At 40.1% G+C, this 15675-nt stretch overlaps 1 protein-coding gene across 12 annotated transcripts in view; it reads right to left on the bottom strand.

Moving 5' to 3' along the window:
• Window positions 1-7357: 7357 nt before the first annotated feature.
• COBL (cordon-bleu WH2 repeat protein) overlaps window positions 7358-15675 on the bottom strand; it is a 151043-nt gene continuing 142725 nt past the window's right edge. For all 12 annotated transcript variants that reach the window (XM_085538013.1, XM_085538016.1, XM_085538011.1 and 9 more), the window contains 2 exons: window positions 13654-13905; window positions 7358-8692 (listed from right to left, as the gene is read on the bottom strand). In XM_085538013.1, coding sequence (XP_085394139.1) covers window positions 8675-8692; window positions 13654-13905 — 270 coding nt within the window. In that variant the 3' untranslated portion in view covers window positions 7358-8674. The remainder of the gene's footprint in view (window positions 8693-13653; window positions 13906-15675) is intronic.

The following is a 15675-nucleotide window of genomic DNA, read 5'->3' on the forward strand; positions in this document are numbered from 1 at the left end:
ATGTGGGGGAAGCTGGGATATGGCACATTTCATATATTTAAGCTATAACTGAAAGGTAAACAGGCAGAGCTGATATAGCAATGAAGACCCACAGTCACCTGTAATGCAAATGCTATTGTTCATCGTATTAAACAGTGCGGTGCTGGAGGTATATTTGCTCAGAGTGTGCTGATTAAAACTTCACGTGACAAGCATTGTGGTCACTGGCAGGGCAGTGACCTTAACCCTGAAACTCAGCTTCAAGGCATGCAGAACTCTGTGGCTGAATAAGACTTGTGTCTGGAGCCTCATAAACATTGAGCTGCTGCTCTGACTTTGTCATTTTTTCATCATGGCCATCAGGACAGCAGGTGAATTAATCTCTTTTTTCACACTGCCAAAGCAGCCTCTAAATTATTAAAGAGATGAGAACTGCATTTGTATATAGCAGGAAAGGATTTGGGTCATTGACTTGCATACTCTATCAATAACATCTCAAGTAATCCAACTGTCTGCAGGCACTGTAAAGCCATTTTGACTCTATTCTAATGTAACTACCTACATTAGTCCAGTGGCAGAGAGGTTGACACCGTGGTTCAGTGCAGCTGGAGCTAGGAGCCCACCATGCCCATCCCTTCCCTCCCAACCAACCATGGGCATCAAGCAACTTTCCAGCCCCTGCTCCACATAGTTCTGATCCATGCACTGACCTACCAAGCACTGTCTGCTTTCCTCTTATGTTTATGTGGAGCTCATGAGAAAGGACAGAGCGTCCGCACAGGCAAACTTGCACATACATATGCTGGTGACATGAGTTTAAATATAACTGGAGTTTGCAAGGTGTTTTAAGGTGAAAAGCTGTACGTTTAACTGCTGTCATTAGAAGTCGTATTTCTCCTTCCTTTTGCCTGGCAGATGCTGCCTGTACAAAAATGTTAATAGCAGACTGCTCACAGGGTAATGGCTTTGCAGTGCTGTGGTAAACTGAGATATCTGTGTGTGAGTAGAGACATTCAGTGACACTGCTCTGCTAGCATAGCTGTATTCTGCTCTGTAACAGCAGCTGTGGCAGACATCGCAAGAGTAACTCTTCCTCGTTGTAACATGCTGCAAAAACGAATCTCATTTTACCTGCCATCTGCTTCTAGATAGGGCAGAACCACCTGCTTATTAGTGCCAGGTACACAGCTATCGTACTGGGCAATGAAAGAGAGCAAAAGTGCTTTCTGCAGCTCTTTTTGGCGTGACAAGGCCCTGGCCATCATGAGGGTTTTGCTACACAGATGTACCACTGTGAAGGCCTGGCAGCAGAGCTGTAGTTAGGCCGGTAGAGAAAAAATGGTATGAATTCATCAGGTAGAAAGAGCTATACCTGCACAAAGATGCTTATTTATGCAGAAATTTCCATTTCCATGCTAGGAGGCAAACAAGTTACACTAGTAGATATATGAGAGGTGCTCCAGCCCTCTGATCACCTTAGTGACCCTCCTCTGGACTTGGTCCAAGAGCACTCTTTCTTATACTCTATTCTTATTTCTCACCCTGAGGAACACAAAAATCCTCACCCTTTGTGCCCAGTTTTGGGGACATGCAGCATGTCATTACGCTGGGCTCCATGTGGTCTCACAGCACAAGGAAAAGCACTCAGAAGATGAAGGTGTGCATTGCATTGGGGACCACACAAGCTCAGGAAGGGCTTTTCAGAGTCAATGCAAAAAGAGATGAAAAGAAGGCAAAAGGAGAGTACAGACTGTTTTCTTGCTTGTGCAATTACTTTGCTGAGTTCTGACCTGTGTTAGAAGCAGGATTCCCAGGATAACTGAAGAATAGCCAGAGGTGGGCTGTAAGCCGTAACAGGCACAGATGCTGTTCAATGACTGGGGAATTCAGTTGTGTAGAAAACCTGTTTCAGATTGAGCAGCAGAACTCCAGTTTCTTCTACTATGTGTTTGCTGGAGACTTGTCTAGCATGAATACAAGAACCCAAGAGCAGGTTCATCTGAAACCTCATCCAATAGGGAGAATAGATAAAAACATGAAAGCACATTAAGAATGTCCCATCCCTGGAGGTGCTCAAGGCCAGGTTGGATGAAGCCCTGGGCAGCCTTAGCTGGTGAGTGGTAGCCTTGCCCATGGCAGGGGACTGGGGCTGGGTTGGTTTTGAGGTCCTTTCCAACCCAAGCCACTCTATGAAAGCCAGATGAATGACTGCTTTCCCTGCATCCCTGTCACCAGAACTATAAAATATTTGTTTCTTATTTGATCCATAGCTGTTGCACACAGTGTTTGGGCCAGGAAGCTGCATGACCGGGAAACATGGCCAAGCTATGACATATGCATTCTGAGTCCCACCCCAAGTCCTAGCTGTGCTTCTGCCACCTCAAGCAAGGTACTCAAGCACTCTGCTTCCCTCCGATCCTCTTCCTGACTCTTCTGGTTTGCAAAGGTCTTCAGGGCAGGGACAGTCACTTGTGTCTGCACAGCACCAAATACAACTGGGTTCAGGAGCTCAATTAAGGGTTGTATTTACAAATATAAGCAAAGAGTAATATAAATAGAAGCCATTATGCCAGCTCAGCATGCTGCTGCAGCAGAAGATTAACCCATTCCAGAAGTCCAATGTCTACTTGACCGCTTTGATGCCAGGACAATATGAATAAAACATGCTACTCATTACTTTTAAAAAGCATTTGCATAAAATATATTGCTATATTTTACTACATTTTCCTGTTATGCAAGCCCACCTTTATGTGGTAAGATTTATTGCAAGCTAAGATTTATTGACTTATTTCAGCATGGAAATGACTATTAAGATTGACCTGTCAGCAGTTTTTAATTTAATTGCTCTTTGATCCCTCAGCTCTGAACTTATTTGCATTTTCAGCCTAGCATCTCTTGGCAACACTTGTAGCACACAGCAGAAACAGCAGCTGAGATGCAGACTCTTAAGAAAACCCATGAGTTTCTCCACTTCTGGATGTGTTCTGGTACTCAAATACAATAGCATTTCAATCTCACTTACTCTATACAAGTGGGCTTGTGGGTGGGAATAATAGTGCTATTTGTTGTCATTCCCCCATCTTTCAATCCCACTCTGAGCATAGAAGAGAGAGAATCTCTGGGGAACAATTTTCAACCTGAAACTAAAACAAGATACACTAAAATCTGTCCACATTCTGTGCTCTCTACCAAAATATGTGCACAGGACTCATTCACAGGAGAGAGGAATAAAACCTGTGGCTGCTCTTCATGGTATCTTAGTTTGCTCCTTCACATAAAGCAAAGGTCTGTGAAGACAGACCATTTCCACGGTGTTTCTATGGAAAAAAATTACACCTCATCCTTCTCAGTGAAGAAAACCTGCACTAATCGATACATACACTCCTGTGTAGAACTGGCTGTTTGAAAAAGATCTGTGATGATCAGGGCTATAAATGAGAACGAGAAGGGAACAGCCCTCTCCTGGAATGAAAGACCTAATTCCCAGCTTGAATCTGAAAAAATTCCGTCTCAAGGCAGATACACAGGATAAAACTAGCAAGCTTTAACTTGTGTAACGGGGCTTAGAAGAACACTTTGTACCAACACCAGCCCCAGCAGCAGTAAAGCAGTGATTTTACATAACACAGAATTGTTGCTAAATTATTCATCAACACATAAAAATATAACTCTTTGCACTTCTGTAGCACTGGCTATCTGCAAATTGCCTTTGACAGTCTCTTCCATAAGCTAAAATGTTCGGAACGTTAACAGTGAGGCTAATGAGCAAGGAAATATGCACTATGCAGGCAGCAGAGATACTGGTCTGCACTCAGCATCTGCTGGTCAGGGACAACACAGGCTGTGCCCAGAGCTGGGGCTGGTGGAGGGACTAGAGCTGTGGGAAGGCTGAATTTCATCAGCAAAGGACCTACAATGGGCACAGCTGAGCCTCATCTCGAGTAGTTGCATTTACAGAGGTATCAGCAAGCACAGGATCTCTGCGATGACTGCCAACATCGAGTGTGAGCACCGAGCATAGTCATTTAAGGGACTTTTCATGAGGACAGGACAAGGGGGGAATGGTTTTAAACTAAAAGAGGGCAGATTTATGTTAGATGTTAGGGGAACTTCTTCACTCAGAGGGTAGCGAGACCCTGGTACAGCTGCCCATAGAAGCTGTGGTGCCCCATCCCTAGAGGCACTCAAGGCCAGGTTGGATGGGGCCCTGGGCAGCTGAGCTGGTGGGGGGCAGCTCTGCCCATGGCAGGGGTTCCTTATGGTCCATCCCACTCAAACTAGTCTGAGGTTCTACAAATCTGTGACTGCTGACCAGGTGCCCTTCTATGTGTTGTTCTCACTTCAGTGTGTCGCTGGAAGGCTGCAGCTTGTGGGCTTTCACGTGCCTCACTCCCAGATTTTGCCTGGGGGCAGACAAGTCCATTTAAATCTCCCCATGCCATTATTTCAGATATAAGGGGAAACAGTTCAGACTGCTGTCTCTTGGGACCTGGGTACTGCAGTTGTGTCCCCCTTTCCCTGTGCCAAGCACTGCAAAGAACAGATCCAAGAACATCTGACAGAAACTCCTCTGTTGAATGCATGGAATCGGACAAAGGGAAGCCAGGCGTCTTTGCACTGTGTTTGCTTTGTTTGTACAGCAGTAAACACAGGTTACAATATAGAAGACAATGATGTTCCACAGGCTTGTTCTTTCAGCGTGGTTTCCTTTTCTCAGTTCCTGAATTGCAAAGTGGGCAGTGTGTTTGTGAAGGAATAATGACTTCTTTCAGTCTGATATATAACTGCAACAACGTTACCCTTTGTTCAGGGGAAAACCTTTTAGGTCCTCAAATACAAGAAGGACCTCAGAAAAGAGACATATCATGTTTTTATAAGCGTATAGACAATAAAAGCAAAGAAGGGAAAAAAAGAAGAAACTGGCTGAAGACATTCTCTGGAGCTGGATTTGACATTGCTTCCAGCAACGACTGCATGTAGCTGTTGTGACTGCATCACAATTTGGTTGCTGCCTTTCTGAAAGTTCCTGTTTCATGGGATAAAAAGGCTGCTGCCATGAAAGGAGCTTAAATAAAAGCACAAACCCCTTTAATTGCTGGACAAAACCAGGAGAGTGTGACCTTTACATCACACAGTCTGTTAGTACTTAGACCAAATCACATTGCTTTAATAAGTCCTTAATAATACCTAGTAGCAGTAACAAAATCAAACCAAACTTTTTTGCTCTTAGAAAGGTTCATCCGCCTTAGTGTGCTTTGTTGACCAAATCCCATGAATGGAATGATGTGCAAACTTTCTCCAGCCAAATGAGGACATCAGCAACAAATCAAAGAAATGCAGACTGAACAGTGCTCTACCAAATCCAGGTGAGTGCTCCTGAAAACCCAGGAATTACTTTTTTTCCTTTTATCTCAGAAAGAAACACTGCCATTGGAAAGGTCATTTACTGCAAGTAGGGAAATGCAACCACAATGGCAGCTACAGCTGTAGGATGCAGCCCTCCATATTTTATCGTGTGTGCCCACAAATGGAGAAAGAATAGGAATATTCTCATAAATCTTAATACATATATCAGAGGCAAAGAATGTTTGTACACACAGCACATATATAATTCATTGGAGGAACAGCGATGAGTAGAGAAATAGCACATGAGTAAATATACTCTAAGTTTGCACATTTACCATTGTCAAAGACAACTATTTTTCATGTTGCAACAACGAAGAACCAAACCATGAACATTTAAGTCAGACAAACTTTGACTCAAACTGGGATGTGTGCACATTTTTGTATTCAAATTGAAACACACACTTAACTGCTAAGCAACACTAAACAACAGAACTGCTTCTCTTCTGGAGAGATAGGAAGAAATGCACTGCAAACTTATCTCTGGGTGGCATTTTCCATTGTTTCATAATTGCATCTCGTTCTCTTCCATCTTCCTACACACTGACGAAGTGCCATTTTTTTTCACTGCAGTAAATATCACATAAATTGTGCCAATCACTTGTATGACCTGGGGAAGTTAAAACCTGCCATGTTCAGAACTGTAGGTGGATGTCCATGTAGTACTTCGCATGACCAACATTAGCAGGCTGTCTGCTCAAGAAGAAGGAATCTATAATGAAGTCCCTAAGTCAAACAGCTCATGCAGACAGCCAATATTATTTAAAACTAAATATTTAATCAGAGATATTTAATGCCTTCTTTGTGGTTGAGTGATATTCTGAGCTCAGGAAAAAAAAAAAGAAAAAAAAAGAAAAAAAAGTTAATAAAAACTTGTAAAAAAGAAGGGTGGCTACAAATTCTCTTGGAGATGCAAGAATAGATTCCCTAAGCCCTGAACATTGATTTATTCCTATACAAGGAATGAATATAGCAAATCCAAACTCTCCATTCCATTTCACCTTACTTAAATATATCTTACCCACTCTGAAGGGCAATATAAAGGACCAGAAGAAGCAAAAGCATATCAGCGTATAAGCCTCTTTCTTCTGGTTTAAATGGGGTAAGGGAATGCACACCCAGTCCAGTTTCTTATTGTAGACAGCTGAACTCTTTCCATTTTTAGCTTAAGATGTGAGTGAGCCAGCAAGACAGTGAAGGTGAGATCTCACCTTGCAGCTGTTCTTAAAGTACTTTAGCCATGAGAATTTGATAATCAGTAGTTTATTCAAGCATAAATCTTTTATAAACTCTAGTTTTATAAAGCCAGATGAAACATTTGAATCTCAAAGACTGGAGTATCTTGTTATCTCAAAATCCAGTTTGGGATCTGATCTGTTACATTGAAAAGTATATATCTATACAATTTGTTAGCTGAAAGAAGCATTAAGAAGGAAGAGCTACAGATACGGGGCCTTCACACAACACTGACAACAACAAAAGACATCACTAGAAACAACTAAAGAACTGCAGTGAATTACATCTTCCTTCACCTCAGCAAAGAAGCTGCTTTAGCTACTGGTGGGACTTCAGTATTCAAGCTATCAGTGACTGCATCCTTTCCTGCAATACAATTTTAATGTTAATATTTCTTATCTAAAGCACACTGAGGAGACTTTCAAGGTAAAATAAAGCTAACCAATCAACAAAAGTGATTTTATTTAATGTAGGGCACAAAAGAGCACCTTAATTCTGAATATATTAGCTTCCCTACTGGTGAAATGGATCTACAGCAGTCCTGGATTAATACCATAATGAATAAAACCGCTACCTTGATGCTGTTTATTTCTGCTTTCCTAGAGCATTAGTTTTCCCTGTTCAGGTTTGAGACACTGAGACATCAAACATAGCATAATGGTTTGCTTAAGTCCACCTCTATTTCCAATTTCTTTTTGTAAGTGGAAAGCAGTTGGCAAAAAGAGTCTTTCAAGCCATGTAAGGTTTTCATTTTATTTTTATTTGTGGCACTAACAGACATCAATATTTTACAATATATAATATACAGTCATATTAAATGCAGATGGCTAAATATTCTCTTGCTTTCAACATTACACAGCTATACATTTTAAATTTCAGCGTCAAAAAAAAAGAAAAAAGAAAAAAAGAATCTACCAACACTCTGGTCTGTGATTATAAAAGTGTAAATGTACAAACTTCCTCTCCCTCAGTTTCATTACAATACAGGAAATAAGAAAAAGCATTTTTGATCTCTCCTTTATAAGTTAACCATTTCAATTCAATGAAATATTGTCAAAATATGTACAACAGCAACTACCAAAGTAGTTAACATTTGAGAAAGATGCTGCTTATAAATACTCTTGAGACAACATACAACAACCACACAATCTGGAAGCAAAGGGCGAAATTACCCACAACTAGACCAAGAAACAAAGTCCTGGTTTCTAACACGAACCAGCTTCACTTCCTTTTACAGTGCAGGAATGAATTCTAAATCCTGAACCTCTATGGAGCACTCTGAAGTCTTATTTATAACCCTCACAGTCTGTTGCAAATAGAGATTCTTTAAGGTGTCTCAGTTCTTAAAGTGCTGTGAACGTTACTAGGGTTCAGTATATCTATACGTAGAAGTATCTGATACGTCATATCCCATAAGTAACTCTTCAACAGACACAGTCTCACATTTACTCTTGACTGACTGCTTTCTCAGAGCTCCACCAAAGATATAACATTCACTTATTCTTAAAAAGCCAACAATGACTCCAAATACAACAGTGGAGGTTCCTCATAACGTACCACAACCTCTTCCTTGTGACTGTCTTCTACAGATCTTTATACTCCTTTTCCCCCTGATCATTTACTACCCTTTCTAAATCAAGTAAGAAGTAAATGGTTTGAAACAGTTACATATTCTTAACAACTTGAAATGAATATTACTTTTCAGATAGCTAGCAAAGTCTTTTCATTTTGCCCATAAACACAATTAAGTATGAACACAGGACTGCACAGTGTTTATATTCTTATTAACCTGCCAACAAGAATAGTTTATTGGCAACCTTAAATATTCAGAGGCAAAACACAATTCCTTGGCACAGAAGCTTTACAGCAGAGCAACATATTTTTCCCTTAGAACCATTATGCAGGAACACAAAGAAAATTAACTACAACTTATTTTGGCGTGTAGACAAAAGAATAAACTAAATGTCTTGATGTTTTTTTGCCCTTCAGAACTTGAATGATGATTATAGGTGCTTATGGGGTTAGATTTTCCAATGACTTGTTCTTTATACGTGATTCAAACGAGCAGAGGGACCTATAACAAAGAAAAGCACATGATCATTCAAGATATTTTTAAACCTTCAACTGCTGACATCGTTAACCAAACATCCTCCTGAGGGGCTGTTTTCAAACTTACTCTCTTCATCAGCTCTTTAAGACATAAAGCTTATCTGGTCTTTCTAGCTTTATCAATCTATCTTAAGGAAAGTTATACCCTTCCTCAAAATGCCACACCTCACATATACACACACATCGTAGTTGGAATAACATTACTACATGAAAGTTGGCAGCATATTTTTTATAAAATTCCTTCATTTTGTGGATGAACAGAGACCAGGCTGTGAGTATGCAATATCTGACAGTCAAAAGCTGTGCAGTATCGGATAGCTGTCGCTGGTCATATAAATCAACTGATGAGTACTTGGCTTCCTGATTGAATGACAGAAACTTTTATAGGCTTTGATGCAGGAAAATCCTTAAACAAATGCTTATCTTCCTTCCTAGTCCCCAGGTCATCGAAGCATTTGCCTAATTTTAATGCCAGTATACTCTTCCAAAATTAAAGTTACTTGGCTTTGATTCCATCAGAGAGACATACATTAAGGGGATCGCAAAAGCTAAACAGGAATAATGTACTTGATTGAGTTTCAATCTTCCCCTTTGGCCTCAGTATCCATGGCAGAAGCTTTATTCTTAGGGAAAAAAATAGGTCATGGTACAATTTCTTAGTAAGGTGAATAGTTCAAATTAAATTTTATCTTTGAATGCAAATGAAGTAGCAGCATGCAAATGTCTGTCTCTCACTCTGCATGGGAATGAGAATCACCTTCTGTACTCATTTGACTACCTGTATATCAAGCTCGGCCAACCTTTTAGTGGGGCCTCCCACCAAATTTTCAGCATAGCAGTGCCAACTTCAACCATGGCTTTGAGTCTGTAATTTCTGTCATTGCACCCACAGGCAGAGATTATTATTATATGAGAAGAATAATCCAGAGCCAGACACAGAGTTACAGAACTAGGCCATGCTTCCTCAAAGACACTGAACGTGCTGTAATTCAGATCGATGTATTACTTGTTGGCAACCAACTTCAAATAATCCTAGCATTTACCACAGATCTACTGTAATGGGTGCAGTAATTACCTTACCTGTCTCCTTTGATTGCCAACAGAGTGATATACTGCACGTATCAAGAGTTCATGTGACTCAATGCCAGTGCCAATGGAACGAATGTTTGTAGATACTATGATACAGCCAAATTCATATTGGTAACATAAGATTGCTTAAAACGTGCATGGCTCTAATTGTTACTGGAAAATGTGAAGTCTGTAGAATATCTCTTGCACGTTCTATTAAAAGGTGGTCTACAGAAATCATTTTTCCACAAGCAAAGACTGTTTTTCAGACAGACTACTTGCCTTTCCCACATCATGAAGGCACATTCTCCTGCAGTATTTCTACCAAATCCCTCAACTCTAATATGACTGGATGGTATAATGTATAATGAGCAACTTTTGTAACTTCTCTTTGTTGGGTAAAGTTTTCCATCCTGCATGGGCTTGTGCTGCAACTATACCTACAGCTAGACATCTAACAGGTTATTTGCATGTGTAGTTGTGTTTTTTTCCACAGATAATCATAGTAAATCCCAAGGCAGGTTACAAAGACAAAAATACATAAGTAATGTTATAAGGAATTGCAGAAATCTAGTCAGATTATGTTGCATTTTCTAAGACTGAAATAAAGAGTGTAATAATGAATCAGAAGGATCCTAACTGTATGAAACTATGAGAAAAGTTCCTGAACATGATTAAGGAAAACACTAGTTCATTTAAAACAGAAACTCAGGTGGTACAGCTCTATGGCCTGACTAATAGAATTAGCCAAAATTTGGTCTCAGGTCTGTTGTTTGTTTCCTGGATCAACTGATTATCTTTTGTATGCATGGCTAGAAAGCAGATTCCTTGCTGGTGAGACCCCTTAACTTCTGAAGTCAGCTAACAGCCAAAAGCACCATATCAGCCATCCTGGTTGCTGTCTTTGCTTCACGCCATCGCCACAATTTGCTACTGCACTCTGTGTGTGCTAAACAAGTAACATTTTGGGTATTTTGGAATTTGAAGAAAAAGGTTACTTCCTGCATCTTGTGAAGTCTTTTCCAGCTTAGTTAAGTTCATCACCTTTCAAAAACACAGAATGGAGGTACAGATGTTTGGGCAGGATGCGAAATCTAACCCCCTTTCTGGCATGTCTCTGAACTGCACTGCACTGTATGGACCATTTTCATGAGGAGGCCTAACTGGGCTTGGCATCCGCAAGAATTTTCCTTTGGGACTCTGTGGACAGCAACAGTGTGCAATAAGACAGAAGCCATTTCTCCAAAACAAAATATGATTTATTAGTCAAAGCAGGCAAAATATTCCAAGAAATGGATTAAGGAATGGCCAGGGAACCTGTGTACATACTGTCTTATCCACACTTGGCGTTTTCCTCAAGTACCTATTTTTGCTCTGGTTTGTTTTGGGTGACCCAATTACAGCTGATGTGGTGCAGACTCTGACTTGTAGCAAGGCAAGGTCAGCCTACATCAATTTCTCTCCTCCCTTCCTGCACAGTGGATCTTTTAACCTTAAAGTTCATGACTTTAGCAAACAGCTGTGTAATCAAGGGCGGAGTGGAGGAGTTGCCTTTTCACAGATATTAATAGAGCTCAAATTTTTGTTGGGATGCTCCTTATCTATGCAATTGGTTGCTTTTTATGTTTAGTTCCCCTGACAGCCCTGCTTGATCTACTTCCACTGCAAATAACCCCTCATAAATAAGGCCAAACTGAGTCACATAACTAAGCAAAACAGATCCTTCTCAGTTCCCCCACAGTATTAGCGAAATGAATGATTTCACCACCAGAACCCCTATTCCATAAAATTTCAAGAAGACAATGAAGGAGAAACCGACAATTACAGAATGGAACAACCAAGTCTGCTGTCTAGCTGCTGAAACCAAAACCTTCTAGAAAGCAAAGCCAAAAATGGCTCCATACTCACACCTCCAAATCATTGCATCAGAGATAACGGACACATAAGGCTAAACACAGAAAAAAGCTTGCCTCAGCCCTGGTACAAAACTACCTGCCAACCACCCTCTGTCAACAACTCAGTGCTCCTTGGAGATACATTTTTCAGCTATCATGGAAGAAAAGAAAACCCTGATATGCAGACACATGCTTCTACCAATTCAACTTCTGCTATCACAAATTGCCCTACTGCAAGGAAAAGATCAGAATTTAGCTCTCACTTAACACAACAAGCTAGGAGAGATATTAATACGCAGTGGATACAAGCTCTTTGAGAAATCTGAACATTACTTTTATCACTGATCAAGGGCATGAAATTTCAGATGTCAAAGTGATACGATGCCTTTAGCATATACAAGACTTAGCTTGCATATCCAGCACATGAAGGACAGCACAATAATAAGAAAACCTTACTTTGTCTTGTACAAAATGCTCCTCTCTTTTATTTTCACAAAAGATCTACACAAAAAGAGTTGCACTCTTCTGTCACCTCAATGTCAAAACTACAAAAATAGTTAACTCTGCCTTGAAAATAGAAAATGACAGGCACAGTATTTAGCAGAATACATCAGTATATCTAGATCACTTTCATGGACTGCAAAGGCCATCCAACTGTTTCAAAATAAATCCCCAAGGATGTAAGAAAGGCTTATTTAAATGAGTAAGCAGTATGGGTTCCTTCAGAGTCTTATGCAAGAGTAATGCATTTGGACAAACCAGGAATGTGGAAGGATCTAGAAATCAAACAACAGCATGAAGTACTCTTGAATGTCCAAATTCCCTTTTTATTGTTTTTTTCTGTAGAATAGTGAAGTATGGAACCAAAGGCCTGATCTAGAGTAGCAGTTCTTCATAATTGGTCATCTTCTACTACTGCTCATAGTATCGATACATCTTTTCACACAGAAAATAACTGCACATTCAGATTTCTGTTTGCATGCTGATCTGAACTTCACTGAAAGTAAAATGAATGTATACTAATTTGGATGATTCTGTAGAACTTCTGATTTACCAGAAACAAGATTTCTTTAGATGGGCTTTTTATTGTTAAATTTTGATCACATTTTCTGAATTACTTAGAGAGGACAAGTGGGCAAGGTTGAAGTATATTTACACACTTCTGGCTGCCATTAGCCAAATCACGTGTTGGAAAAATGGCATCTGTTTTAGTGCATTCCCTAAAGTCTGAGGATCAAAGTCCATTCTTTGATACTGCAGTATGATACTGAGATAACTCCACTAAGAACAAGTGATCTCTTCACCCAGAAATATGTAGTATAACTCAAGATTAGGAAGAGCAAATTTTGGTCAAAGAGGTATGTGAACTTATGTCAAGAAATCACACCAGGGCAACAGATCATTTAGTCATCTGGGAACTGACTTAACCCACAACAGACCACAGAACTGATATGTACACCATCCAATTAATAAAGTTCAGATTGATATTAAAAGGAACCCACAGTTTTACTGACAGCTCCTATGGAAATCAAAGCCAAGAACACATAACTGAAGTTAGGACAGAATATTTACCTCTACATTTGTTTTAGGGTCTCACATCTGATCTTTTCAAAATTCTTCTGGTCTGAAGGATGTGCAGTATTATCTCACATTCACAACAATAGAAAAGAGCATGGAAATACTTTCTGAAGTGATATTCATGCTCTTTAAAAAGAACTGGCCGCTCATGTGGTTCATATGGTTGCGTATATACACAGGCATGTTTAAGCATTAACAGTGCATTTTAATACCTGTTCAAAGGTTTGAAAAATTCTCTGTCTTCAACTCAGTTAGAGAAAGCACTGAATGCACTGCTCTTCTGATGGCAGAATGAAATGCGTGGCTAGAACAGCTTACAAACAGCTTCCAAGGCCAAAGAAGACCAAGTTATTTCATCCACAAGGAAATACAAAAGTGTGTTTACCTTTTTTAACTTTGCTGCTCCAGCACCAGAGCGAATGGCCTCCATCAGGGCTCGCCTTGCCTCTCCGGGGTCACCTGTAGTCGTGGTAGAGAATTTAAGAGTCGCTGTTGACAGCTGAGGGGGAGGCGGTGGTGGTGGCTGGGCAGGGGCAGGTGGAATACAGAGCTGCTCTTCCTGAGGGTCTTCTGCTTTCTGTAAAGACAGTTCTGCATTCCTAAAACTCTGGAGCTCTTCGGAGGCCAATGAAGAGATCTGTTCATGATGCAGTTGAGAGGAGACGGTTAATACCAAGCATGACTAAACTATAATTACTTGACATTTGATGCACTTTAATTTCAGTACCCTAATTTCACTTTGCTTGAATGACATAAAACACGTAGAGCTTTTGTTTGCTCATGAAGTTGAACATCTGTTACTACTCACTCACATCACTCAGCTGGGCTGATTACAAGCATCAAGGATTTGGCATTGACTCTGACTCAGAAACTCAAATCTTTATTTACCACAAGCTCCAGCATCCTGTAACTCATCTTGGCATTTAAGGTAACAGACAGAGAGTTGGACTTGGAATTCATTTGCAAAGAACCACACGGGGTTTTGGAATCAGGAAGATACACTAAGGCTGCTGCAGCCACACAGGAATCCTGTTACTTTTCACATTCTAGCCTGCATAGAAATAATCTCAAATGTCAGAGATGGTCTTCTGGATTTGAGCTTTCAGACCTGGCTTGATTGAAAAAATCATATTGAAGTTTCAAGTCAGACTGAAAAGGACAAAAAAAAAAGTAGTACAAGAGAATTATGTGAAAGCACTGAGAAAAAAAACCCAGTAGATTACTCTTCCAAGTGGCTTTCTGTAGAATTTCTGAACCTAAAATTCCTACACAAATTACTGACTTGGAAACTTGTTCTAGTTTAAATAATGTAGGCGAGGAGGTGATCTTTTAGACTAAGCAACTGCCTCAACAAATATTTTTTCCACTAACAACATTACTAAGAATAATCACGATAAATTATTAGTAATTATAAGGATTTGGCAATTATTAGGAAATTCAGTACCATGTGCCAAACAGGAGGTTTTCAAGTAGATACATTAACGTTATGTTTCAGAAAAATTGAGGCATAGCTCTTCCCTAGTAGAAAAGGGCTCATCTCTCATCAAATGACCCATAGAGAGCCCCTATGTTCTATTCCTTCACTGTGCATACATGTACACAAATATATGGTAATAATTTCATGTCAGATAAAATATCAACATTTAAGGTGTTATGGAAGGGACAGACCTTTCATCACAGCACATCTAAATCCCACCCTGTATACATACAAACATGTTACTTCATCCAGCACAGGTGACACTGTGAAAAAGAAGCCCATGGTTTCTAGGCAACTTCCTTTAAAATGATGGCAAAATCTTCTCTGCAGGAAGAAACTATCCTAAAAAGTCTCTGCGGCAATACAACACCATTTCACTGTCAGAGCCTCTTTCACACAGATCTGCATTTATTCCTTATGAACACAGATCGCAGTTGTGTGCACAAAGGTGACTGCAGCACTGCATGTTCTGCTCCCAAGTTCAGGGGAAGCTGCATCCTAACTGAAGCAAGAGCTGTAGGATATTCAGAACTGCTCTGAGGGAGGAAATAATTCCCAAACAGAGACAAGGGAGACTTTCTACCTAGTGCCAGCTATCTGGATATGTGCTAATGGTCTTAGTCATTGCATGAGGGAAATGGGAACCTCCTTGCCAAATACATGTCCTTGGCTGGATTAGTAACTGAGTGAAATCTAAGGCTAGAACAATGCAGGCTTTGGTTACTGGGGATAAGAGATGCTTTAATGATTAGGTAAATCTTTCAGATACAAGGAAACATTCTGCTGTAGTGAAAGTGTTTGAAAATTTCCATCAACTACTTGCATACAACTTGCATGCATCAGTTAACAGATGAACAGCATGCATGAAAAAGCTCTAATGTTTTCAGGTAACTGGAACTGGATGTATACAGAAGGTAATGCAAATACATT

This window comes from Coturnix japonica, chromosome 2 (assembly GCF_054131305.1).
Source record: "Coturnix japonica strain WE chromosome 2, WE-NBRP24, whole genome shotgun sequence".
In the NCBI taxonomy this organism is placed as follows: Eukaryota; Metazoa; Chordata; class Aves; order Galliformes; family Phasianidae; genus Coturnix; species Coturnix japonica.